Raw genomic sequence first — 26,424 nt, 5'->3', positions numbered from 1 at the left:
TGGAGGAGACTTGAATGGACATGTGGGAAGGAGTCCAGACGGTTTTGAGGGAGTCCATGGGGGTTATGGATATGGTGTGAGAAATGGAGAAGGTGAAAGGATCTTGGAGTTTGCTGATGGAGCTGATTTGTTGCTCTGTAATACTCAATTCCAGAAAGCGAATAATAAGCTTATTACATACACGTCAGGTGGGTTGACGACAACCATTGACTACCTGATGGTGCGTCAGCGAGATAGGGGAAACCTCCGGGACACAAAGGTGATCCCAGGGGAGGAGACTGTTTCGCAGCACCACCTGGATGTCTGCGATATAAGGGTGAAAGGTGCGCGGAGAATTCGGCGGGTGAAGTACCAACCGAGGATGAAGGTGTGGAGGTTGAAAGAGGCGACAGTGAAGGAAGCATTAAGAGAGAGGCTGAGTATGGTTGAAGATGATGTGGTTGAGCTTGAAAGTGGTTGGATGTCAATGAAAGATAGTCTATTGGGAGCCGTTGGTGAGGTATGTGGATGGACAAAAGGACCACCGAGGCACTCGGAAACATGGTGGTGGGATGATGAAGTTGGAAAGATGATTGAAGAGAAGAGGAAGAAGTTCAAGGAATGGCAAAAGGCAAAGGATACGGTGGAAGAAGAGGCTGCACATGAAAGTTATAAGGAAGCCAAGAAGGCTGCAAAGAAAGAGGTTGCAAAGGCGCAGGAGGCCCATAGGAAAATGTTTGGAGAACGCTTGGATTCGGAGGAGGGTAAGAGAGCGGTATTCAGGATTGCAAAGCAGATAGCGAGAGAGAGATTTGATGTGACGGGGGTGAGTTGCTTGAAGGATGAAGTGGGACAAATTGTTGTGGATTCAGATGGAATTAAAGGAAGATGGAAGAGATATATGGAAAGGCTGTTGAATGTAGAAAATGAATGAGATAGAAACATTGAGAGTAACCCAGTTTTAGGACCAGCAGAGAAGATAACCGAGAAGGAAGTTGAGGAAGCTATAAGAGCAATGAAGAGTAGAAAAGCAGGAGGGCCGACAGGAGTTGTGGGAGATATGTTGAAGGCAGCGGGAAGTTGGGGTGTGAAGAGAATGACAGAGATCTGTAATCTGGTGGTGAAAGAAGGCCGCATTCCAGTGGATTGGGAACTGAGTACCCTCGTCCCTCCGTACAAGGGGAAAGGTGACCCTCTGGACTGTGGCTCCTATAGAGCAATAAAGTCATTGGAGCATGGAATGAAGGTATTGGAAAGCGTGTTGGAGAAGAGGATAAGGAAGAAGGTAAAGATTGACGAAATGCAGTTTGGATTTATGCCAGGAAGAGGAGCGACAGATGCAATTTTTATTGTAAGGCAGTTGCAGGAGAAGTACATGGAGAAGAGGAAGAAGTTGTTTTTTGGGTTTGTTGATCTGGAGAAAGCATTTGATAGGGTTCCACGTGAAGTGATGGCATGGGCATTGAGGAAGTTAGGAGTGGAGGAATGGTTGATCAGAGTCGTGATGGCCATGTACGAGAGAGCACGCACAGCTGTAAGGACGAAGGATGGGAACAGTGGTGAGTTTGAGGTGAGGGTGGAAGTGCACCAGGGGTCGGTACTAAGTCCACTTCTATTTGTAGTTGTGATGGAGGTGCTGGCTCGGAGGGTAAAGGAGGGTTTACCGTGGGAGCTGCTGTACGCAGATGATCTGGTGTTGATTGCAGAGAGTCTGGATGGACTGAAGGAGAAGATGAACAAGTGGAAGGAATGTATGGAGGCAAAAGGTTTGAAGGTGAATATCGGAAAGACGAAGGTGATGGCAAGTGGTAAAGCATGTGGTGAGGTGGAAAGGACTGGGAAATGGCCGTGTGCTGTGTGCAGGAAGGGTGTCGGAGTGAACTCCATTCAGTGTACAATGTGTGCTGAATGGGTTCATCGAAAATGTAGTGGGGTGAGAGGGTCATTAACCAGTGTGGCAGCTACATTCAAGTGTAAGGTGTGCATCGAGGGAGCAGCAGATGAAGGAATTGTTGAGTTGGATCTTGGAGATGGTGTGAAGCTGGAAGGGGTGAAAACATTTTGCTATCTCGGAGACATGCTGAATGGAGAAGGTGGATCAGACTCTTCGACGGTTGCTAGAGTGAGATGTGCATGGAAGAAGTTTCGGGAACTGAGTGGCGTGCTGACGAAGAGGGGAGTGTCGTTGAAGCTGAAGGGAAAGGTGTATGCTACATGTGTGAGGAGTACGATGATTTATGGGAGTGAGACATGGGTACTGAACATGGAGCAGCAACAAAGGCTGGAAAGGGTGGAAATGCGAATGGTTCGGTGGATGTGTGGAGTATCGTTGAGAGAGAGGAAGACAAATGATGACTTGCGGAAGATGATGGGAATAGAGTCTGTGATGGAAGTTGTGAAGAGAAACAGGTTGAGATGGTTGGGTCATGTGTTGAGAAAGGATGAAAGTGACTGGGTGAGAGGAGTGTTGGAAATGAGTGTAGTCGGAAGTAGAGGACGGGGAAGACCGAGAAAAACTTGGCTAAATGTGGTGGAAGAGGAAATGTGGGCAAGGGGATTAAAAAGGGGAGATGCAGAAAACAGGGTAAAGTGGAGAAGATTGTTATGGGGCCCGCAAGGCTAACCCCTGCTTTAGCGGGGAAAATGGCCTTTAAATGCTTGTGTGTGTGTGTGTGTGTGTGTGTGTGTGTGTGTGTGTGTGTGTGTGTGTGTGTGTGTGTGTGTGTGTGTGTGTGTGTGTGTGTGTGTGTGTGTGTGTGTGTGTGTGTGTGTGTGTGTGTGTGTGTGTGTTATAACTTCAAATAAAATACCTTTTGTAAGGACTTTCCAATACATAATCTATACGTGTTTGTGTGTGTGTGGTGTTTATATGTATATGTGTGTGTGTCTGTTTGTATGTATATGTATGTGGTATTTATACATGTGTGTATGTGTATGTGTGTGTATTGTTAAGTGTGGCTTCCTTCTTGGAACTGGGGTGCAGTAATTGATCTAATCTGATCCCTCAGCCATGCGCCCCCACACAATCAAATCATCAAAGAACACTCGACAAACTGGCAAGTCTCCCAGTAACTGGCTAAGTTTTTTGTGAAAAATTTCTGGAGTGGACGAGATACCCAATGGCATGCAAAGATAACGATATCACCAACATGGAGTATTGAAGTGTCAATTTGGATGAGCACTCATCTAATTTGATGGAACGATGCTGCTGCATCCATCTTTGTAAAGAACTGTGCTCCCACGAGCTCGCTCAGGATTTCCTCCTTGGTGGGCAGCTGGAAGTGCTCTCTTTGAATCAACTTATTCAAGGTTTTGGGGCCGATGCATAATGTTATTTTGCCATCCGCTTTTTCCATTATGACAAGTGAGTTTACCCACTCTGCAGGCTCATTGGCATTCTTGGTAAATCCTTGTTCTCTTGTCTGTTGAGCTCTGCTCAGAGCTTCTCCTGGCAGGAAAAAGATAGATGCCTTGGTGTGTGAATGACTGAGTTTGCATCTTCTCACAGATGAATAGAGTGCACACCCGGTAGGTATCCTCTTCCAGTAAATAGCAATGGGTGAGTCAGTTGCACCTGCTCGTTGAGTGTAGTTGCTCTCGATTGTGAGTACAAGGTCTCTGTTGCTACTGTGTATATCAGTTCCACTAGACCCAGTCTGAGACAGTCTTGGTGACCCAGTAGTAAAAGCTGGCCATCAGGAATGACTTCCACATTGGAAGTGAATGTTTGTCCCTTGCACTCGAGCTGCATGCAGCATATATACCAAGACGAGGTATGGGCTTGCCGTTCTATGCTTTCAGAGTCACTGGGCTGTGCCTCCGATGTGGCTTGGGCTGCAGACTCTGATAGTCCCCCATTCCTATTAATAGTTGCGTCAGCCCCAGTATCGAGCTTGAAGCATACCTGGCATCTCTTTATAACAACTGTCACGATCCAGTCATTTTGTCCTTCCGAGTGAGACACAGCTGTCAGAGCTGGTGCTGATGCGCAGTTCCTATGAACAGATCTGTGCCATTATCAAATGAATCCTGTTTGACCGTATGGACAGTTATTTTTTTCTTCACTCTCCTTTTTGAGCAGCACTGTGCCTGAAAGTGATTTGGCTTGTTATAGGAACGACAAAGATTGCTATACGCTGAGCAGCTACGTGCTGAGTGCCGCATACCACAATCATCATATTTGCCCCCTTGCTTATGGCGATGACTGCCATCTGCTTTAATGTCCCTGCCTCCTGCGTCTGACTGCTTCCTAATTCCTTCTATTTTTGCTTTGTGCCAATACACAGCATGTACCTGTGTGGGGTGCTCACTGGAGGACATAACTTGAAACTGATTTTTACTAGGCTCTGCTGCGTGACAAATATACAGAGTCCTCTGTAGGCCAAGGTTCTTTTCCCTCAAGAGTCTCTCCTTAACTCATTCATTTGCCACCCCAAACACGATCCTATCTCTGAGATTTCTCCCTCTCTCTCTGGTCACCAAACCCACAGTTGTCCATCTGTGTTTGCAAATCTTTGACCCAGTTGCCAACCGTCCCCCAGTCATGCTGACCTCGTTGGCAGAACTTGCATCTTTCAAGTACCTCATTCCTTCTGGGCTCACAGTATGTATGAAACTTCTGGAGTACCTGTTCCCAATAGTCAGGATTCTCCCCATCGGAAAATATGAAATTCTTTTGAATATCATGAGCTTCCGTGCCAGCACAATGCAACAAAATGATGACTTTCGTTTTTCTTGACTTTTACGGACAAGTTCCGCAGCAGCACAATACGTCAGGAAAAACTGCTCCCAGAGCCTCCAGTTCTCCACCACATTCCCCGTTGTAAAGGAGAAAGTTTCCGGTGGCTTAAACATCATCATTTTTCTGAGTACTTTTGGTTCGCGGCTTCAGGAATTCTGACACCATGTGGCGATCATAAGCAGGAACCAGATGCCATCACAGTACCAGGTCTCACAGCCGCTTTATTCAATGTTGCGAGAGCAAGTAAAAAAATGACAACAATAATAACAACAGGAAGCGTGCCCAGGATCATGACATATGGTCCATTATCAACACAACCCACCCAACCTGTCCACCAAATTTTGTCTGAATCCATCTGTAACTTTTTGAAATATCCTTTTCACAGAAAGACAGACAGACAGATAGACAGGGGTGAAAACATAACCTCCATCCACCTTCGGAGGTGGAGGTAATAATCACACTGGTTGTAACTGCAGGGTAGGTAATTTAGCCAAATATACAAATGTTGGTGTCAGTGTTCAAAAAGCATATAGAGAAAAATAACACGACAAAGAGAACTCAACACAAACCTTTTCTCAATACCAATGAGGAATGGGCGAGTGCTGATGCGGTCGTAGAGGTTTTCATGTACAAACTGCCTGAAAAGTAAGCCCGCCTTGTCATTGAGCATGGTACGCTGGAAGGGCAAGCAATTTGGACAAGCAGTGAGGCGACGCCGTTGGTCATCGATTGTGTCACGGTGAGAGCGTAGTGGAAGTGATGGGTCGTGAATGGCAAATACTTTGACAACGGCTGGCCCCTCACGATGGCGTGCCCGAGCCACCTTGAAAAAGCGCGTACTTCCAAGGCTTTTATCATATACATATTCAGTAATGTCAGAGAAATAACTTTCCACAGACAAGATCTGTGATGGTGCGATGCCAGCCAGCTGGTTGCCCATAATGTCTGCGTCTTCTGCCCTGCAAGCAGGAGAAAGGGAATTTACACCACGTCATGAAAAACAATCACAACACTGTGTTGAATGCTCGAGGCAGGGAAGGTGGTGATGGGTGTGAGGGTGTTCAGAAATGTTTCGAGGTCTCAATACCAATGTAATGAACTCGAAGAGAAAATAATTAATCTTGTCCCGAAGGGGATGCGAGACCAGCGCAATGTCCCGATCTGTGTGTCCGTCTGAGTGCGTCAACATCTACGTATTTTTTCCTTAAAAATGGTTTTCTCTGCAACCGCTTGTCCGATCGATACAAAACTTTAAACATAGGAGGAACTCTCCATGGAGAATATTTTATTGTCAATGCAGACAGGCAGATTTTTGTTTTTTGTATACCTTGTCGAGGCTCGTGTGAGAGCCAACACACAACGCACAGCAAGGGGGGCATGAGACAAGAGGGGCGGGAGTGGAAAGGACAAACCAGTGGGGAACAGAGACATTAGGAGATCTGTGGAAGGGAGAGGGATGGGATGGGGAACATAAGATGGACATTACAGGGACTTTCAGGAAGGAAAGCAGGGAATTTGAAGGTGTGCTTGGGTGGATTATCGGAGGTAGAAAAGATCGAGGATTTGGATGGGGGATGATAAGAGGTGGTGGTGAACAGCTGTTTTGAAGGCCTGGAGAGAAGAATGGGAATGAATAGAGTGAGGGAGTTTATTCCAAAGGCAGGAAAAGAAAGAGGAATGAAAGAGTGAAGGCGAGCAGTGATTCGTGATTTTGGCAGTTTTGCCAGAAGGGGGTTGTTGGCAGACCTTGAGCACCCTGCAGAAATGTGGTGGGGATATATCGCAGAATGTTGTACGTTAATTCTTTTTTTGTTGTAAAACATTTGCATGCAAGGAGGAAATAACTCTCAGGATATGACATAACAGAAGCCCACCCCTCGTACTGAAGTGCGGGACAGGGTGGCGGTCGTGTGACACTTGATGGTGAGGCGATTCACAAAAGGATGATCAATTCGATGTTTTTGGAGCTGTTCATGGTTGATACTCACTCGAGAGATACTACAGTCATCCTGTATAGTCTGACCTTTGTTAGCCATCATTTTGTTTTCTGATTAGCCATCGGTTTTTTAGCCATTAGCCATTTGATTTACCTTGCCCATGGCAAAACTCCTCGTTAATAAAGCGTTCATCCGGCTGATGAGTGTTGCGCCCAATTTTCTACGCGAGTCTTCAGACTTCACCAACTCCGACGTCTCACGGTATTGCAGGCATCTTGGATTTAAGGAGAAAAAAAATTATTGAACGTCATCGTCTCCAAAACCGTTCAACGAAAAAAAAATGAAACTTGGCGGATGTCATCAACTCCCCCATGGGGGGGGCATATAGGGTGATAACAATGACGTCATCATTGAAGTGCTATTCCAGCTGCAATTGGTTGAAATTGAAATTTTTATCTGAAACTTCATATATCTGATGTTAGTGGGGCAGATAACAGCAATTTTTGAGAGGAATCGTGCAAATGATGATACAAGCATCAGATTTGGCACATTTGTTCTCCAGGGGATTCTAATCAAATCTGCCTGATTGGCCATTTGAAAAATTTGAAAAAAAAAAACAAAAAACTTCAAGATCACGAATCAATGTTGGATTCTGGCTGAGATTGGTGAATGTTTCAGAAACATTATCAAAGATGTTCCAAGTCTGCCATGCAGTTTTCTTCCCTTTACCGTGGAAGGCAGACACGACGTCACATCCAGTGAACGCATGGAAGTATGGGATCCCTCTAGCTTTCTCAGGCCCTATTGCAGAAACTACCTCATGGACTGGAATCCATCGTGCATTGGCCAAAGAAATCCACATGTTCTCAAGAACTAGTTCCTGTAAAGATGGCAGTACAGATATTGCTATGACTAGTACGTCCGTGTCATTAGCCTTAATGATAATGGACTTGCTACCATCCGTTGTTGCATCCCTGGCGTGTACAAATATTCGAGTGTCAGCTTCTTCATGACAACACGGAGACACAGCATCCAGTGACTTCCTTGTGTTGCTAATGCCATCTTCTCCTTTTGTGACAATGACTGTGCTTGTCGTCTGTGCTTCGCACATCTTTTCCGCAAGGAAGTGAAACAGCTCAGTCTTGTTGCTGTCATCTCGAAGAAAGCTTCTCCAGTTACTTGGGGTCTTACTGGTTCCTGTCACTCTTCTTCTGATTCCTTGCCCCCTTTTGGACCTTGCCTCGGACTTCAGACTTGACTTCTTGTACACATCAAACACTACGTCCACACTCTCGTACCTGGCACCATAGGATTCCACCTTTGTTATGATGTCTTCTTTAGCATAGTCATCAAATATCTTTGAAGTGCGTGGACGTAGGGCATTAATAAGTGCTGAGCCATCAATGATGACTGCATCTCCCCTTGGTTCTCTGTCTGGGATGTTCACTTGCGCTTCAACAATTTCAGCCACTTGTGACTTCATATTTTTTTGAAGTTTTTTTTTTTTTTTCAAATTTTTCAAAATTTGGATTTTCAAATGGCCAATCGGGCAGATTTGATCAGAAAGCCCTGCAGAACAGAAATGCCAAATTTGATGCTTGTATCATAATTTGCACGATTTTTCTACTATCTACTACACTATAAATGGCCCGATGTGAGTGAATAATTAGATTTATGACTTTCATAACTCGTTCCAAAAAAAAAACCTATGGAACACAATAGGGCGTGTGGAAGATACGAGACAATGGCCATAATAGTGGTGTTTTTGTTCAGATTGAAAGCACGAAGCGAGCATTTTCTCGTGAGTAATGAAGAAAATGTTCACAAAACGCCGGCGAGCCAATCACGCGCTGTTAAAATAGAAGAAGCATTTGGGATGGATGATTACAGGTGTGTATGTATGGGTAGAGGAAAGGAAGCTACCTTAAAATAAGTTGATCGACCTTTTCCCCAAACATTTTTCATTCAATACATGAGAGCCGTCCGTAGGAGTATCCCCCGAACGCATTCCGACCTCAGTGTTACCAAAAGCACAAGCAAGCGTGTGACTCGTCACGAAAACCAGGTTATAGATTCACTTACCGGAAAAGAAGAGCCAAGGTTCCTCCAGCAGCGGCACGGCGATGACGTCGAGTTTATATTAAAATCCTGAGGAGGCTTCTCACGTTGGTGATAAAACGGAGAACACAAAAACGGGAACACAAGCAAACATTTCCAAGCAGGAAGACTAAGTCCAACAAACAACAACCGGAAGAAGAATATTCCTCATCAGTTGTTGTTGTTGTTGTTGTTTTTGGGTTTTTTTATTATTTTTTCAAGGATTTACGAGAAACTTCAATGCAAGGTCATTTGGCCAATCAAGCCTGCTCAATCATGCCGATATATAAGTACTCCGCCATCACCACGACTTTCAGACTATCCACTCACTTCGCCGACTGCCGTTGCTAAGAGACCATTTGCACGCAGTCATCACTCTGAGTGAAAAACCCCGCCGAATAAACCGCCCTCAGCTCTAAACTTTCTTTTTATTTACTCTTAAATGTGACCGACGGTATTGTATAGTTACTTGTCGTAAAAGCATAATAATGTGAGATTTTCTAAAGAATAAAAAAACAGAGCTTTACTCATTACATTCAGTGAACGTGAAGAGATTTAATAGATCAGTGGTGAAGGAAATGATAATGGTAATGGGAGGGATGATATGTCGATTTCCACCCCGATTTATGGACCGATGCCGATGGTGGTCGAGTACATCGATCGATTACGGTACATCGAAGAGCAGCGCTCTGAAGTGAAGGTGCGTTCAGCAGGTGACCCACCGAATTAGACCCAACCATCCCGTCTGACTGACAATAAATAGGCAGGACGAAGAATGTTTATGTACTATCTATTTATTATGTACGCAAAGTGGGGAGAACGAACCGGTGTATTTTCACCTCTGTTTGTAAGATGTATCGGTAATTTATGCTAATGTATGCATACTTGGGTGCACCGGGGCGTGGTTAAGTAGAGTCACGTGACCCTCCCATGTCCGATGCCAGTAATTTATGCAAATGTATGCATACTTGGGTGCACCGGGGCGTGGTTAACTAGAGTCACGTGACCCTCCCATGTCCGATGCCAGTAATTTATGCAAATGTATGCATACTTGGGTGCACCGGGTTAACAAATCAATACAAAAATGAATTGATCTAAGGAGAAGATGCGGACAAGGAGGAAGAAGAGGAGGTTCAAGAGCATCCGGAACGAAAAACAGAGCAGCTTGTGAGTGTCTCATCTGGAGGGGACGTTCTGAGAGATCGCTTACAGAGGAACAAGTGCATACTAAGCCGAGAGACGCTTGGGAAAGCGGACGAGCACGCTCGAAGCTGACATTTATTTTTCGTGAGTACCAAACCATTTCTGCTGGTACTCATTGGAGAACCGAATGAAAAAAATTGTGTGAATCCTTGAATGTAAACCACCGTGTTTGGGTCTATTCGGAAAAATAAAAGGAAAAGCAATTTTCATTCACCGATATTTTTTGTAGACTAGAAACCGATAAAGACAACTAGGATAACAAGCCGGAGATAAAAATTAGTTTGCTTTAACGCACACTCGAGCCGATCCCGGAATAAAGAATGAAGAAGAAGAATAAACTCTGAATTTTCTAAGTCTAAAAAGGGTATAACTCTGAGAAATTGACGAAATGTCCTGAAACTCGAACTCGTCCTGTAACTTATCATAATAAAGCCATGTACAAAGTTTCAGTTGAATATGTTAAAGGGTATGGGGAAAAAAGTCTGGAAAACCAAAGTTGGGATGGACGGACGGAGAGCATACCGAGAGTCCCCCACGTGATACCGGTAGCGGACTATAACAACTCGAAGTACAGGAGAACAGGTATAATGCTTGACTCAATATTGAGCATAGACGTGATTTTCCGCAGTGCTCTCGACTCCTTTTAGAAAACGCCGGCTCGAATCGATAGCAACTCCTAGCCTCTGACGTCACTTAATAACTCCCTTGGAGAAAGTCAGTTCACAGTCGCCAAATGTGAACAACGATAAAAGGGGATAATGTAAGGCAAAACTCAACACCAATGGATGTATTCAAATGAAGTTATACTTAAAAATACAATGATATATGAATCAAGTTGTCTAAATATTCAACAGAAAATACTGTTATTTCAACCCATTGTCAATTACATAACAGACGAGCAAATGCAACCTGTCACTTCGCTGATGGGGTTAATAAGGGTTGGAGGGGGGAAGGGGGAGAAAGAGGGAGAGACAGGAGGGAGAGAGAGGAGGATGGGGAGAGATGAGGAGATTGGGACCATACTCTGCAGAGCGTTGGTGCTGCTTAAGCAGTCTCCTTGGCTGTTGGGCACAATCATGGAAGGGTCGCCACTCCGACACAGTATACCAGCAAGCTGGCACTCATTTTGCCGACCTAGGAAGGATGACAGGCCGAGTTGACCCCACCGGGTATTAATTCAACAGCTGAGTGGGATTTGAACTCAGGATCCAAGGATCCCAAGCCCACCACCCTCACCATAAAGCCAACACCAGGCATAGACATAAAAATACAATGTCATATCTCTGTTGAGGGGACTGTAGCACGCACACACACACACACACACACACACACACACACACACACACACACACACACACACACACTTATTAGTATAGATTTAGCTTTTTGAACCTGCGGTGATTCCAATCCTACCAGATGTGTTCTGGTATGGAACATCAACAGGTGTGATACAATTATGTCTGGATTGAGGGGTTGTGTCCTGGAGGCCAGATGGATATGTTGGTATGATGTGGTCTGGGGGAAGAGTCAGCACCCGGGGTGTGATCAGTTTCTAAGTTTCTTGTGGAGCACTCGCCAAGTGGCTTAAGCACTCGACCAAGCACTCCATTCAAAACAGTTGAAAAGGAAAGGCTGGCGAGCTAGCTGGTTGGTAACTGAACACATCCCAGGTGTTAGTTTTAGTGGTGGAAATTAAGTAGGCCGATATGTGCTATATTTGAATGACACAACTGATATACCCGGGGTGTGCTCCTTCAGCAAGCAGCGCTTGTCATCCCTTTCCATGCCAGTTGTTCCGTATCAACCACTTTGCAAGCCACTCACCAATGCAAACATTCAGAACCCCTCTCCCAAATGTATAATAATAGGGTCCATAGATAAGCTTCCTCCTTCTGACATCCCCATTTATTATTCCCCTTACAGTTTCACTGGAGGGGACTATAGGTTTGTCGTCCATCCGTCCCACCTGTGGTTTTTCAGACCTTTATCCCAAACTGCCTGCCGTTGGCTTAGCAGATAGGGTGGTGGCTTGGGATTCTAGGTTCCTGAGTTTGAGTCCTGTTTGCTGCTCAATTAACACCAGGGGGTTGACTCAGCCTGTCATCCTTCTGAGGTTGGTGAAATGAGCACCAGTGTGTACTGGTAATAGGGGCACTGCATCAGTGGCATAGCCACACCCCTAACCAATGATGCAACCAGCAGCCAAAAAGGCTGCACATGAAGGGGGGGGGATCCCATACTCTTTAAAATACTCAACTGAAACTTGGTACATGGCTTTATTATGATAAGTGTTATGACTCTTCACTCGGCCGAGTAATGACAGAGTCGAATGAGGGTTCTCGAATGATACGATTTATTTCAGAAGATGGCACTACGCATGCGGAATGCAGCCCAAAGGCCCTTCAGTCAGGTGCCCCCGTGCCACATTGACATTCTTACTTCAAAACAGTTGTGTATATATAATCACACAAAAGCAGAAATGGGTGTGGACTACAAGTGTGTGCTAAGGGATAAAGAAATAAAGAAATAAATGCGGCAGTGGGCTTCTTTCCCCCCTCCCTAGGGGCCCTCAGGGAAGTTGAATCAATCAATCCTCAGATTCGCAACCCAACAGTTCATCTTGCAAACTAATAACTTTCTAAGACTCTTACACCCCTACACTGGCACCTGCTGATAGCAAAGGCGAAACTCTGGTGATGACTAAGAACAGGAATGTGTGGGATATCAGCATACACAGTTTTCCCAAGGACATGCTGTTGTGCAGCTGCAGAGCCATAAAGGGTTATCAAAGACATAGTGAAAACAGCATGATACATTTAAAGCAATATTTTAAAGCAAGGTTTGAATAATACACAATTACAAGCAAGGTTAGAATCCCGACAGCTGATTAACACACAACTAATGGTCCAAAATATGACCACCTAGCATATCATCATCATAACAGTTTCCCTCCTTGGTCATATTTTGACCATACCCAGCCACACCTGATACTCACCAACCGAGTGGACCCCTATTTGGTTCCTGTAGCAGCTACCCCTAGGCCCCCGTGCCTGCCAAACGGGATTTGCGAATGCCGTGGATAGCCATCAACATTCCCCAAATGAGAAGTCCCCAACTGCCGGTGGTTCAGGTTAGCTTCTGTTGCCTTTTGTCTTGCCCACTGCCACAAGTCTCCCATTAAGTTGTCATATACAAATTTGATGTTAGTTAAGTCCACACAATATTAAAGGCACTACAAGTCTATACAATATTAACAGCAACATTATTATTTAGGCAATTATACTCGACACTAATTACAACAATAATATTTACAATATGCAAATGTAATAATGGGTGAGCAGCACTGTGAGCGCTCAAGGCATGGTGTAAGCTCCTTTCTCAACTTGCGCTAGAAGACAAAAGAGTCTCATGAGATGCATATTTACATATAAGGGTCATACAAGTATTTTCCATACATGCCTTCACTACCTGGTATTGTCCATTTTCCACGATTATGCATATGCTAGTCAAAACACTGCCACATCTATCATAAACCTCCATCAGCATTTTACTTGTAGATTTCCTTTCTTTCTTGTTACAACTTCCTGTATCTTCGTGTGTAGTGAGATGTGTGAGTCCATGTTTGGCTTACCTTTTCACTTGAAGGTTTGTTGAGTAATCAGTAATACCTGGAAGAGTCTTCCCCAGGGCGCCCCTCCGCCAGAACACCTTGTTGGCTCCTCAGCTGGTGGGGGTCGGGTCTGGTTGTGGCCCCATACAGAGGTCCTCGGGGTCTTCCTCCATGAGTTCGCTGTTAATTATTATGATGGCCTGGGTGAGGGGTGAGGCTTCACAGCATTTGTTTAGACAAATGGAAATGAGACGTTTGATCAGAAATACTCCAAAAATGATTCCCATGATGATTAGGATTGCTGCCCCTACCAGGCGCAGTAACCAGTCTCCCCAGTCATGAAATATAGATCTCCACCCTGCGTAACCCTCCTTGCGTTCCACTCGACCGCTCGTGAGAGCTTCAAGCCTTATAGGTGAAAACACCTATAAGTGAAATGTGTTCTTCTCTGGGAGGTTACTGTATTTTCACAAGATTTCACAACTATACTCCAAAAGGGTTCTTTAGGGGCCCATGGAACTTGGGTAATTAGAGATGCGTGTTGACCCCATATGAATCCTATTTGTGCAAAGTGCCCCCACTGGGTTTTGTCTTGCGTTTTGTTCTGCCAAGCCACTTCTGTCTTTTCTGCATTTTCTGACGTCCCCCCCCCTCCCAACAGGTTTTGTCATGGCATAAGACCATCGAATCGATTTTATTTCCTCGTTTCATTCTATCAAATCATAAGTTTCCTCGGCTTGGACGCAAGACAGTTCTATGAGCTGCTGTGGCTGGATGGTTGTCAGCCCTCTGGAAATGAGTGGTGCGGTCTTGCCAGGTTCCTTTGAAAATATCTTTACCTTATCTAGTTCTTGGTTGTATGTTTTCCCCAACCTTGCGTATTCACCTGCTTCCATTCTTTCTCCAGCCGCTCCCCTCCTATGTCGCTGTGGGGTTGGTACTGGTTCATTTCCGTGTCCCCCTTTGCCACGGAGGTGTATACGGTTTCTTTGGCTTGAGTGTGTTAGTGTGTTGCCTAGTGATAGGTCCCCCCACAAAGGAGTAGTGTGGGAGTTGCATGTTGTGTCGTCAAAGGTTCTGTCACTGTCTCCGTTACTACAAGGTTTACAGCATACCACTGCACTGAACACTGCAGTCAACTGCAACATAATGACAAGTATTTGTGTAAAAGATTATTTTTAAATGATACCTCCGTATGAGGCTCCAACCATGGCTAGAGCTTGCAGGACTGGAAGTTGCTCTGGGTGCGTGGTGAGTGGATGTGAAGGCCAGAGACCTTACTGTACACTACTGTAGATTTTGATCAGGCAAGCATACCTTCCATCCATCTCCTTGTCTGACGGCCTGTAAAGTGTTCTGGTGTTCGTTGCTCCATCTTGTGGTTCTGGGGCGCATCTCAATCTGTTCACCATTCTTCCTAACTCCCCTGCACTATGTCTGTTACTAACTGCCATTGAGATGTGCGGTGTTAGTCCTTCTCTGTGCTTCATTAGTTCGCGCTCTCTGGCGGCTTGTTTCACCTCCACCGCCGCTCCTTCCTTCCCGATCCATCGGTTGGTTGTCATCAGAGAGCGTTTGACGGTGTAATCTCTATGTGCTTTGGCCACGTATTCATAATCCTGCCCCGTTTCATCGTAGTAGACAGTGAGTACAGTGCAAAGCCAATTCCATTCCTTCCAGATCGATGTCGTTGCTAAGCAACCGTTACTCTACATCCCTTTAATTCCGCTTATACTTCCCAAATCCAATGAATTTATCCTGACAGATAGAGGCTCATATAAAGACAACAGACATGCTTTTCTGTCCGCTCCCAGACAAACAGCTCGACCCCGACAGGCAGAGAATCGAAACGCTCCCTCGTCAAGGCCCACGATGGCTGCGTGTTCAAACAGCACGAGCCCCGCCCGTAATTTTCCCCAAAAACACCGCTATCCTCATCAGTGCGTAGCCTACCAAACGTCCTTGTTCTTGGATGTCTGACATGTAAACAAGGACAAATGTGTCCAAGAGCCACGTCCTAAAGGTTTTGTCTTCACCAGAATAATAATAATAAGAACAACGCGGAACTCTTAGAGCCGGCGTTTACTACGCGAGACGCGGCTAAAAGATAAACCCACTTTAAATAAAATCCGTTCCTTGTTCAAAGCATTTAAATCGCCCTTTCCATCCATCCTAAATCCCTCGGTCCTGCGCCTCTTCCGCGTCTCTTTTTTTTTTTTTTTTTTTTCCTCTTCCGGTCACGAAGCCCAATCAACAACAACAACAACAACAACCGGAACAAACATATATTACAGCCTTGTTTCAAAGCATTGTCGCTTCCATGTTCCGATAGCGCGCGCACTCGCCTCGAAACACAAAATCGAGCGATCCTTTGAAACGTCAATGTCCTTATTAATTAATTTTACCACAAAGCTATCTCTTTAAAATCTAGTTTGTCCACCATATTCAAAATCAGCCGCCTCGAGAAATTCTCGTACATTGCTCCGACAAGCAGGCACGTTCACAGCAGGGTGTTAATTGCACTTTCAAGTTTGACAAAGCGCGCTGGGCCCATGCGTGATTACGTCATCACGCACTCACATGAGCAATACGTCTTATCAGCGCGTTGGTTTTTACGATCAAACTCACGTAACAAATATTTGACATCTCAAATACGTTCGTTTTAAATCGGAATTTTTACAGAATCTTAAGAAGGGCGTCCCCATCTTGTAAAATGTGTTAATCCATTTCGTAAACCCTCACGATAAGCTGTCCTTCGACGGGACGATTTCGTGCTTTCGGCGCGCCTGTTAAATCCTATGGCACGTCACGTGACTCGCAAAACCCCATAAAATAAGTTTTTTTTCCCAGATTTACGAAAATCAAGTATAAAACATGCTTAATGACCCCAACAATGAAACCAGAATTGAAACTGACGTTAAAACGAACCCGTAACGTCGATCAGCCTTACGAAACATGCAAAGTGGAAACAGAACTGAATTTGGATTTAAAATCAAAATGATGCTCCGTGGAGACCATCCATTTATCACGTATCACGTACAGTGTTCAAAGCCAAAACAGCATACAGAGTTTATCGGACCATGAGAAAACCCGAACGTTGGTCCATTTGACATCCCATTTGACAAACTGTCTGCTGAAGTGGTTTTAATTATTCAATTCCCCATCGAGTTCACACACACACACACACACACACACACACACACACACACACACACACACACACTCTCTCTCTCTCTCTCTCTCTCTCTCTCTCTCTCTCTCTCTCTCTCTCTCTCTCTCTCTCTCTCTCTCTCTCTCTCTCTCTCTCTCTCTCTCTCTCTCTCTCTCTCTCTCTCTCAAAATGACATTTGCCCATCACTGAATTAACAACACGTGCAGAATCGGTCATCATCGTCCTTCCTCCGGATTTGATGTGCGCAATTCACCTCGTCCAAAGTCTTCACATTAACGATGACGACCAATCATTATCTCCATACAAACATACAAGTTGTTCCACACATACAAGTTCCAGGTTGGAACACTCAACTTACGTCTAACACAAAACTCAACCTTCCCCACCACATTGTATTCACAAATACATCCAAATAGGTAACTCTACAAACAGCCCTTCTCCTGGCTCATTAACCTTGTGTTCTTTTCCCGTTGGTTCAAGATTCCCTCTGAATCGAATCGCTTACGTCCTGTCTCACTTTGTGACTCCGTTAGCCACGCTGCAAACGCTCTCCAGTGTTTTCCACTTTCACCGATAACTTTAAGTGTTGTTCCTTTGGGTAACTCTATGTTCTTTGCAGAGTTATTCCCCATCTTTTGTTCTTATCTTACCAACCGCCTAATAGCTGTAAATCGTTTCTCCTTTTACACCGGGACTGAAATCCCTTTCAATCAGCCGCCTAATAGCTGTAAATCGTTTCTCCTTTTACACCGGGACTGAAATCCCTTTCAATCAGCCGCCTAATAGCTGTAAATCGTTTCTCCTTTTACACCGGGACCGAGATCCCTTTCGACCCGCCGCCTAATAGCCTCAAACCCAATGAAGGCCTCTAACCTTCCCTCTCTTGGTACAGGATTCCAACCTGTTTCCTCCTTATTTCACACGGATACCTTTATCCTCGACCCTTACCGGTTCTAACATACGGCCTGCCAGCCCTCTTTGTGCCCTTCAAACAAACCGCATTCGAATCACCTCATATGTTTTTACCGTTACAGTTCTTGATCCGAGAAGATCCTGGAGCTGCGTCCAGCGGGGCACTGCCCACCAAGTGTACAGTTTTCACCTAACTAGGGCTCCCTGTCTTAGGTGCCCTATACGTGCAATTTCCACGTACCTTTAGCTGAACCCTTGCGATCGCTGTACACCAAGTGGAGTCCCGCCGTCCACACCGCCAGCATCAGTCGAATCCCATCCTCGTCGCCAATTGTTATGACTCTTCACCCGGCCGAGTAATGACAGAGTCGAATGAGGGTTCTCAAATGATACGATTTATTTCAGAAGATGGCACTACGCATGCGGAATGCAGCCCAAAGGCCCTTCAGTCAGGTGCCCCCGTGCCACATTGAGATTCTTACTTCAAAACAGTTGTGTATATATAATCACACAAAAGCAGAAATGGGTGTGGACTACAAGTGTGTGCTAAGGGATAAAGAAATAAAGAAATAAATGCGGCAGTGGGCTTCTTTCCCCCCTCCCTAGGGGCCCTCAGGGAAGTTGAATCAATCAATCCTCAGATTCGCAACCCAACAGTTCATCTTGCAAACTAATAACTTTCTAAGACTCTTACACCCCTACACTGGCACCTGCTCATAGCAAAGGCGAAACTCTGGTGATGACTAAGAACAGGAATGTGTGGGATATCAGCATACACAGTTTTCCCAAGGACATGCTGTTGTGCAGCTGCAGAGCCATAAAAGGTTATCAAAGACATAGTGAAAACAGCATGATACATTTAAAGCAACATTTTAAAGCAAGGTTTGAATAATACACAATTACAAGCAAGGTTAGAATCCCGACAGCTGATTAACACACAACTAATGGTCCAAAATATGACCACCTAGCATATCATCATCATAACAATAAGTTACCGAGTAAGTTTGAGTTTCAGGATGTTTCATCTAGTTTTCACAGTTATGCCCTTTTTAAACTTAGAAAAAATAAAAATCACATGTTATACATGAGTCATTGTTCAGCTTCCTTGATTCCACCCACTGCTTTACACCCATTGTCTGGACGGCTGGCCTGGCTCAACTGCAATAAAATCATGTGCTGCCATTGCATGAAGCAGCACACATCGACAGTCCTCAGGCCTTAGGCCTGGGTGTTCGTCCATGGCCCAGTGCAATTGGAATGATCCCAGGTATTTAACCACGATGTATTATATGTGCACATAAGCCGTACACATGTTTTTGCTTCAGGTATGTACACAGGATTATTTTTAATGTGAAATAGGCAAAGACTAGAAGCGAACGAAACATGGAGGGTTAGAGATTCCTTCTTCTTCTTCATTTGGTTCCCGTTTCGGCTCGATCGTGCGTTAAAGCAAACATTTTAATCTCCCGAACATTCATTGGGACAAGTAGCTCGGGGACATGTATTGCAAAGCAATTGTCGCTCATGGTTATCTTTCTTTCCCTCTTCCTTGAACTCTGTACGGCTACTCTGTAGCCGCTGCCAACACAATAAATTAATTTGGGGAAGTTGTCACAAGAGGATTGAGTAAAACTGAAAACGACGGCTGTTTGAGCATTTGCTCGAGTTTTCTTCGTTCGTATAATATGCAGCACAAGGATGCGGGGTAGCGTCACTGGCTGAGGGTGCGTCTGTCCCTCTGACGAAATGCCCTCTGCTGGTTAGGACAGGAATTTGTAATTTGTTCATGGTGCCGGCGATAGCTCGCCTAATCTTCGGAAAGGACATGGACACCATGGGATCTTTAACGTCCACCAACTAATATCGTCAGACGGGATGCCCAGTTTATGGCCTGTCGAGTCAGTCAGGCAGTCAGTGGGTCCATTCACATTTTTTTTTCCCCCTGCTCCTCCGAGACGGCTCAATGGATCGTTTTGAAATTTGGCATGATGATTCATGACGTCGATGCGCAAAAACTATGGAGACTTTTTAAAAAAATGTCATCCAGGTGGTGAGATAATTGGCGAATTAACTCAAAATGCAATCTGTGTCTGGATGCACATCAAATATTGTGAAGAAGATTTCATCATCTCACGAGATATTTTTGAATTCAATAAATAACGGTTTTGTCATTGTTTAATTCAAACCTCTTAATTTTACTTGTTCATTTCATTTGATCTTTATAATTTAATTTCACCTCTTGATTAAATTTTAATCTCTTAATTACAATGCCCTCTTGCTTTGAAGAACGGGAAATAAAGGGGGGGGGGCAGAGAGTTGGGGTGGGTGGGGGTGGCAGAGAGGTAACAGTCCTTTCAATCCATTTTTAGTCATTCGAAGACCCTTACAACACTTTACAGTTTACACCCTTTAGACTCCCTAAGAGTCCCGATAAAACCCTTTAGACCCAGTAGACCATTTAGACCTTTAGACCCCAACTACTCTTAGAATGTACCTTTTGGACCTTTACACTCCATTAGACTATTAGACCCTTTGGACTATTCTCGACCCCTTGATACCATTAAGACCACTTTTAACACTTTAGACCCTCTAGACCTGTTAGACTGCTTAAACCCCTTCATCCTTGAGATCCTTTAAACACCATAATTATTTCAAGACCATTTTACACCTTTTGGACATTTACATCCTTGAGACCCGTGAGACCCTCATTACTTTTGGAACGATACCTTTAGACATTTATATCCTTTCGACCTCTTAAAAACAAAACCTGTCAAAGGGTGGAGGAGCTCCTTGTGAGCTAACGGCCATCCATATCTAGTGCCCAACTGTGTCTGCGGACGCTGGACATCCTCCTGCAGTTGGGTTTTTTTTCTTGAGGAAGTTGGTGGCAGAATTTGCACTCCGGCCACCGTAAAACCCTTCATTCCACAAAAGGTACCACAAAGAAATCTGAAAACCCACTTAGTTGGAGTATCTCCTGTGCAGCTGCTCTCTGCAGGGCAGCTCACCGGACGACGGGATTGGGACAAAACCTTCGGGGCCCCCACTCTTTGATGAAAGAAGGAAAACCACGAGGTAACCTTCCCGGGTCAGATTGCGGTGGTGTGTGTTGGGGTGGTGCTGAGGTGTCATCCACCAGACAGTGCCCTCCTTGGGTTAACCTGAGGCGGTCCCTTCGGGTGAGTGCCTGAAATATCCTATCGCTAAGAGAGGATGATCACTTGTCTCTGTTATCATCTGAGCTCAAGCGTTTGGACATCAGTATTGCAGCTCTCTCTGAGATTCAGAGACCGGTTAGTGGCGAGATCATGGCGGGTGGTTACACCTACTATTGGTCTGGTTGCTCTTATGGTTTCCATGCCCAAGGAGTTTCTGTAGCTGTGTCCAATAACTGACACCAATGATAATTGAGGTAACAATGGTCAACGAGCATATTATGAGACTAAGGATTCGTCACTCCTTGGGTGTCGTTTCCCTGGTCTCTGTATATGCTCCAACTGAGGCGAGTGATCTCACCGTGAAGGACACATTCTATGCCACGCTCGAATCTGTGGTTGATCAGTGCCCTAGGCGAGATACACTTCTAGTCTTGGGGGATTTCAATACAGCAACTGGAACTGATAGGGATGGTTATGAGACGTGTGTTGGTCCCCATGGGTCTGGAACTGTGACAAGAACAGCACTAAGTTCCTTGACTTTGTAAGAAGTCGTGGACTTAGGGTGGCTGGTTCATGGTTTCACTGCCCACAGGCTCATTGCTGTACTTGGTGTTCCAACACTGGTGGTGTGGCAAAGGAGATTGAACATGTGCTCATTGATGGTCGCTGGAGGATGATCCAGAACTGCAGGGTTCTACCGGAGTGCTCAATTCCTCTATACAGATGACAGGCTTGTTGTTGCAACTCCGAAGTTGCAGCTTAAATCCAGGAGAATGGTGCCATCCCAGCTGAGGCTGGATGTTGACATGCTCAAGGATGAGAGGGTAGCTGAGGAGTTAGCGAACAGGATGAGTGGGGATTTGGGGGCTCTGGGTACTTTGGGGAATCCTGAAGAGTTGTGGAGTGCCTTTAAGACCACTGTCCTTGATTTTGCCGGTGAATGTCTTGGAACTCACCATAGGGCAAAGAAGAATTTTGTCTCTCAAGGGACATTAGATACCATTGACCAGAGTCGCAGGGCCAGGCTGAATGGCAGAGCTGAGTTGTTCAGGGAGTTGAGGCATAAAACTGGACGTGCATTAAGGGTGGACAAGGAGGCCTATGTATGAGGAATCTGTCAGGGGGTAGAGCATCACCTGTGGTCAAGTGATTGTCGTCCTGCTTATAGGGAATTCGCGCATTGCATTCCTCCAAACCCGTCCCTCGGTGTGCTGCAGTTAGAGCGAAGGGTATTGTGCTCTTGACAGAGGAGTCCGAAGTGAAGGCCCGCTGGGCCAGTTACTTTGAGAGGCTGTACCAGGCTGATCCACCAGCTGTCGAGTTGGATGTTCATGGTGTTACTGTCCCTATTGTTGACCCTCCAATCAACTGTGATCCACTGTCATTTGTGTAAACACAGGCTGTGGTGAACCGGTTGAAATGGAGGTAAAGCTCCTGCGATCTGTGTCATCCATGTTGAACTTATCAAGGCTGGCGGATATGCTGTACTTGTGTCGTTGCTTGCATTTCTGTGCTCTGCCTGGAACACAGGCATCATCCCAACTGACTGGAAGAGGGGCCTTGTTGTCCCTCTCTGGAAAGGGAAGGGTGATCGCCAGGACTGCAACAACTACCGAGGGGTGATGCTGCTCTCAGTGCTGGGCAAGGTCTTTTCTTGGATTATTCCCGACAGGTTTCACCACCATCAGCTTGAGCACCAGCATCCAGAGCAGGCAGGCTTTGCACCAAAGAGGTCAACGATTTACCCTATCCTTGCTCTCTGGGTCCTCATTGAACACAGATAAGAGTTTTCACAGGGGCTGCTTGCAGCCTATGCTGATGTCTGTGAAGCGTTTGATTCAGTGAATTGGGATGCCCTCTGGGAGATTCTTTGTCTTTGTGGGGTGCCACCAAAATTGATCAATCTGATGTCGAAACTATACTCTGGTACTGAGAGTGCTGTGAGATGTGGTGATACCATCTCTGACTTATTTACAGATGTTACTGGAGTTTGTCAGGGGTGTGTACTGGCCCCCACACTTTTCAGCATTTGTATGGACTACATTCTGGGGAGGATGTCAGAGAGATCAAGCTGCAGTGCATTGTTTGGGAATGTCCTGATCTCTGACCTTGATTTCGCAGATGATGCAGTCATCTTTGCAGAGACTCTCGATATCCGTTTGGGGGCCGTCGAGGTGTTGAATGAGGATTCGGAGCTGCTGGGATGACGGGTTTCCTGGGTCAAACCTAAGATCCAGGCTTTCATTGACCTCTTGGATGCTGCTTTCCTGTCTGTTCCTGTTTGTGGTGGTGTTGTTGAGGTCATGGAGATATTCCCTTACCTTGGCAGTGATGTTCATGTCTCTGCTGGCTATGAGACAGAGGTCAATAAACGTCTTGGTCGGGCCTGGAGAGTCATGGATTCACTGTATCATGGGGTGTGACACTGCCGTGTTGGAGGACTAAAGTCCGAGCCCTCAGGTCCTTGGTGCTTCGAGCCAGTCTTGCTCTACGGATGTGAGAATTAGACTCCGACCAGGGACCTGAGATGGTGACTTAATTCCTTTGGTACCAGGTTCCTTTGGAGAATCCTTGGCTATCGCTGGTCGGACTTTGTGTCCAACGAGCAGTTGCTGAGGGAGACTCAAATGAGATTTGTTACATGCATAGTCCGTGAGCGTCAGCTGCGGCTGTATGGTCACGTGGCTCATTTTCATGACGCTGATCCTGCTTACCAGATTCACTCAGTGAGGGAGCCTCATCAGTGGAGCAGGCCAACAGGCCGACCATGTGACTAGTGGATGCAGCAGGTTGATCAGCATCTCAAGGTGATCTGGATGGGCAGGCATCTGCCTGTGGGATGGCCAGATGAATGCCCCTGGAGCTCTAGCAGAAAGTGGACGCAGCAACGCGCTGCTCTGGCTTATCCTCCTATACCTGATGTACCTGACCTGACCCCTTATGACCGTTTAAATCCCTATAGATCCCCTACACTTGGAGACCCTTTTGACCTTTATACTCTTTCTACCCCTTTAGACCTTTTAAGACCCTTCGACACTTTAGACCCTTTCACCTTTTCAACCCCCTTTGACCTCATACCCCTTTGGGTCCTTTAAACCCTAACTACTGTTAGAACATACCCTTTAGACCCTTAAAGATCCTATAAAACCTAAGACCTTAATGACCCTTTAGAGTATTAGACTCTTTAGATGCCTTTAGACATTTACATCCTTTAGATCCCTTTAGACCCCTCTCGACCCCTGAGACAATAAGTACTTTGTAACATACCCTTTAGACCTTTTTATCCCTGAGATCTCATAGACCTTTAGACCCCCCCATGACGCTTTGAACCCCTATAGAACCAGAACACCTGTAGACCCTTTTGACCTTTTCACTGTAAAAACACTTTACTTCTTCTAATACCATTTCCGCACTTTCAACAGTTTAGACCTTTAAACCCTGTAGACCATTCAGATCCTTTTGACGCTTTGGATGCTTTTGACCATTTAGATCCTAACTATGATTGAAATGTACCCTTTAGACCCCTTAGATGCCACAGACCGTTTACATCGTTACACTCTTTTGAACCCTTAGACCTGTAGACCCTTTTGACCATTATGACCCCTTTGGACCTTTTTAGTCCTTTTAAGATCCTTTCAACACTTTAGACCCTTGAGACCTCTTAGACCCTTTAGTTTCGACAACTTTGGATCCTTATTTCCTTTGCACCCTTTTCGGGTCTAAAGGGTTTCAGGGTTCTTTCGCTGGACAAAAACAAATGCAACGTTTTTCATCAATTCAGGACTCGCTCATCCGACATAGTTTTTACTGCCCGAGTAGAATCATGTTATCAGGCCTTCCAGCTTCCATGGGCCCCTTCCATCGCATCAAACTGAAAATCAACTTTATCACCTAATGCACCCCTACTGCAACCACACTCCATCAGAAGACGAGCGTCTGTCCCACTTGGGATGATTCATAAAGGACTAGCAAGGGTAGACCGAGCATTGCCCGATGCGGTTCTAATCCAGTTGGCATTTTGAAGAAATCAACTCTCGTTTTTTTTGTTGAGATTTGTTACCTGCATAGTCCATCAAAATACTTCCATGCACCCACTACGGAAATTGGTTGGGGATAATTTTATATTACCTTTCACAAATCTACAAAGGTTTAGGCATGAAAGAGCGATGAAAAAAAAAAAATCCAACTTTTTTTCAATTTTTTTTTTGTCTAAAACACTCCAAGGCACCCAGTGATTAACTTCTGAAAGTTTTACAAAGATCCGTTTGGCCATCTCTGAGAAAAGTAGTGACACACACACACACACACACACACACACACACACACAAACACGACTCTTATAGTATAGATGATATGGTCTCAATTTCATTGACTGCATCAGGCCTTCTATTGTTGTACTGAGCACTGGCTTTTTCATTGGTACCGTTGTACTGAGCATCCCTTGACCTACTCAACCTCCACTGTCGAACAACAAAGTCTGTACAGAGTATTCTGGAGTGTCAAAATGGATGCTTCCCTTGACCATGCTTGGACAGAGTACAGACCCAGCCTCCCACACGTTGCTCAATACAGCCTCCATTAACCGTGCTCAGCCATAGCAAAGATTGCACCTCCTGGACATTGCTCAATGCACCTTCCATTGACCCCACTTGAAGAGAGCATGGAGAACCAACCTCCCACACATTGTTCAGTAGAGTCCTGCTTGACCCCGCTTGGACAAAGAACAGACCCCACCTCATACAAGTTGTTCAGTGGAGCTTTTACCAATCTTGGACAGAGTACAGACCCCGCCTCCTACATGTTGCTCAGCTTGGAGTCTCCTTTGACCCGCATGTCTTTAGTTTGCAAACCAGAGGCACAAAAATGGGAGTTTCGCATGTTGGCGCTGTTTACGTGCTCTCAGTTCTGATGATTTCCCCATCGGTTAGTGCCCGAGCTGCATCCGATCCCCAGTCGAGACGGTTCTTCGGACTGAGGCTGAGCGTGTCAAGCGAAAAGGTGCGTGCAGTCATTTACTGCTGGAACAATTTGCTCTCACAGGAATAACAAGGCTTGTTCGTTTGTACTTCACCTCTTATTTTCCCACTGTTTGCCTGATTGTCCCGTATTTGGACAGGGTCATGTGCAGACCTCAAACGACCTATTTTGCGCTGTGGTTTGTACTCCCCTCGTTTATCTAAAGCGGCCATTCTGACGAGATTGCATCTTCAGGAAACAAGAGGGAATGTGCCAGTGCAGCTCACTGGGGAATTGATCGAAAGAATGTTTGAGCTCAAGAGTTGTGGAATGTTTTAAACTTTCTATGAAGATCTGTTGCAGCTTTGTCACAACCATGAAGCATGTTTTCTCTTTCTTTTACATACATTTTGCATCAACTACAGCTAAATCTATCTTGTAACTATAAGGGCACTCAGTGGAGCGCATACCTCCACCATGCAATGCCTGATCCAGTGGAACATATCGGGCCCCATAAATTTTTGAAATGTCATAATATATATATATATATAGTTTTTGGCCGCATCTCTCAATGGAAAAGAATCACTTTAAAAATTAAAAAATTCCTGTATCCGTATCTGGATTCGGATCTTCACCAAAATCGAATCATTTCCTTCTTG

At 45.3% G+C, this 26,424-nt stretch overlaps 2 protein-coding genes across 9 annotated transcripts in view; one reads left to right on the top strand and one right to left on the bottom strand.

The window, feature by feature from the left end:
- PIK3R4 (phosphoinositide-3-kinase regulatory subunit 4) overlaps positions 1-8,904 on the bottom strand; it is a 120,027-nt gene extending 111,123 nt beyond the window's left edge. For 2 of the 6 annotated variants that reach the window (XR_015049347.1, XM_085846479.1), the window contains exons 1-2: positions 8,581-8,724; positions 5,290-5,679 (exon numbers count right to left, since the gene is read on the bottom strand). Coding sequence is in view for 5 of the 6 variants with exons in the window: in XM_085846479.1 (XP_085702605.1) it covers positions 5,290-5,679; positions 8,581-8,615 (425 nt within the window). In the remaining variant the exon portion in view is untranslated. The other 4 variants (XM_085846477.1, XM_085846478.1, XM_085846476.1 and 1 more) reach the window with 4 other exon arrangements.
- Positions 8,905-9,193: 289 nt separating this feature from the next.
- Positions 9,194-26,424, top strand: part of WFDC1 (WAP four-disulfide core domain 1) — a 36,510-nt gene continuing 19,279 nt past the window's right edge. Inside the window, exon 1 of one of the 3 annotated variants that reach the window (XM_085846484.1) lies at positions 9,194-9,454. In XM_085846484.1, coding sequence (XP_085702610.1) covers positions 9,359-9,454 — 96 coding nt within the window. In that variant the 5' untranslated portion in view covers positions 9,194-9,358. Of the gene's footprint in view, positions 9,455-9,812; positions 10,042-25,594; positions 25,808-26,424 lie in introns of those variants that run through there. The other 2 variants (XM_085846485.1, XM_085846483.1) reach the window with 2 other exon arrangements.

Source organism: Eptatretus burgeri, chromosome 11 (assembly GCF_056783735.1).
Source record: "Eptatretus burgeri isolate ZD-2024b chromosome 11, Ebu_testis_v1, whole genome shotgun sequence".
Lineage (NCBI taxonomy): Eukaryota > Metazoa > Chordata > Myxini > Myxiniformes > Myxinidae > Eptatretus > Eptatretus burgeri.
Note: the sequence above shows the minus strand (reverse complement) of the source record. Positions and strands in the feature narration are given on the sequence as shown.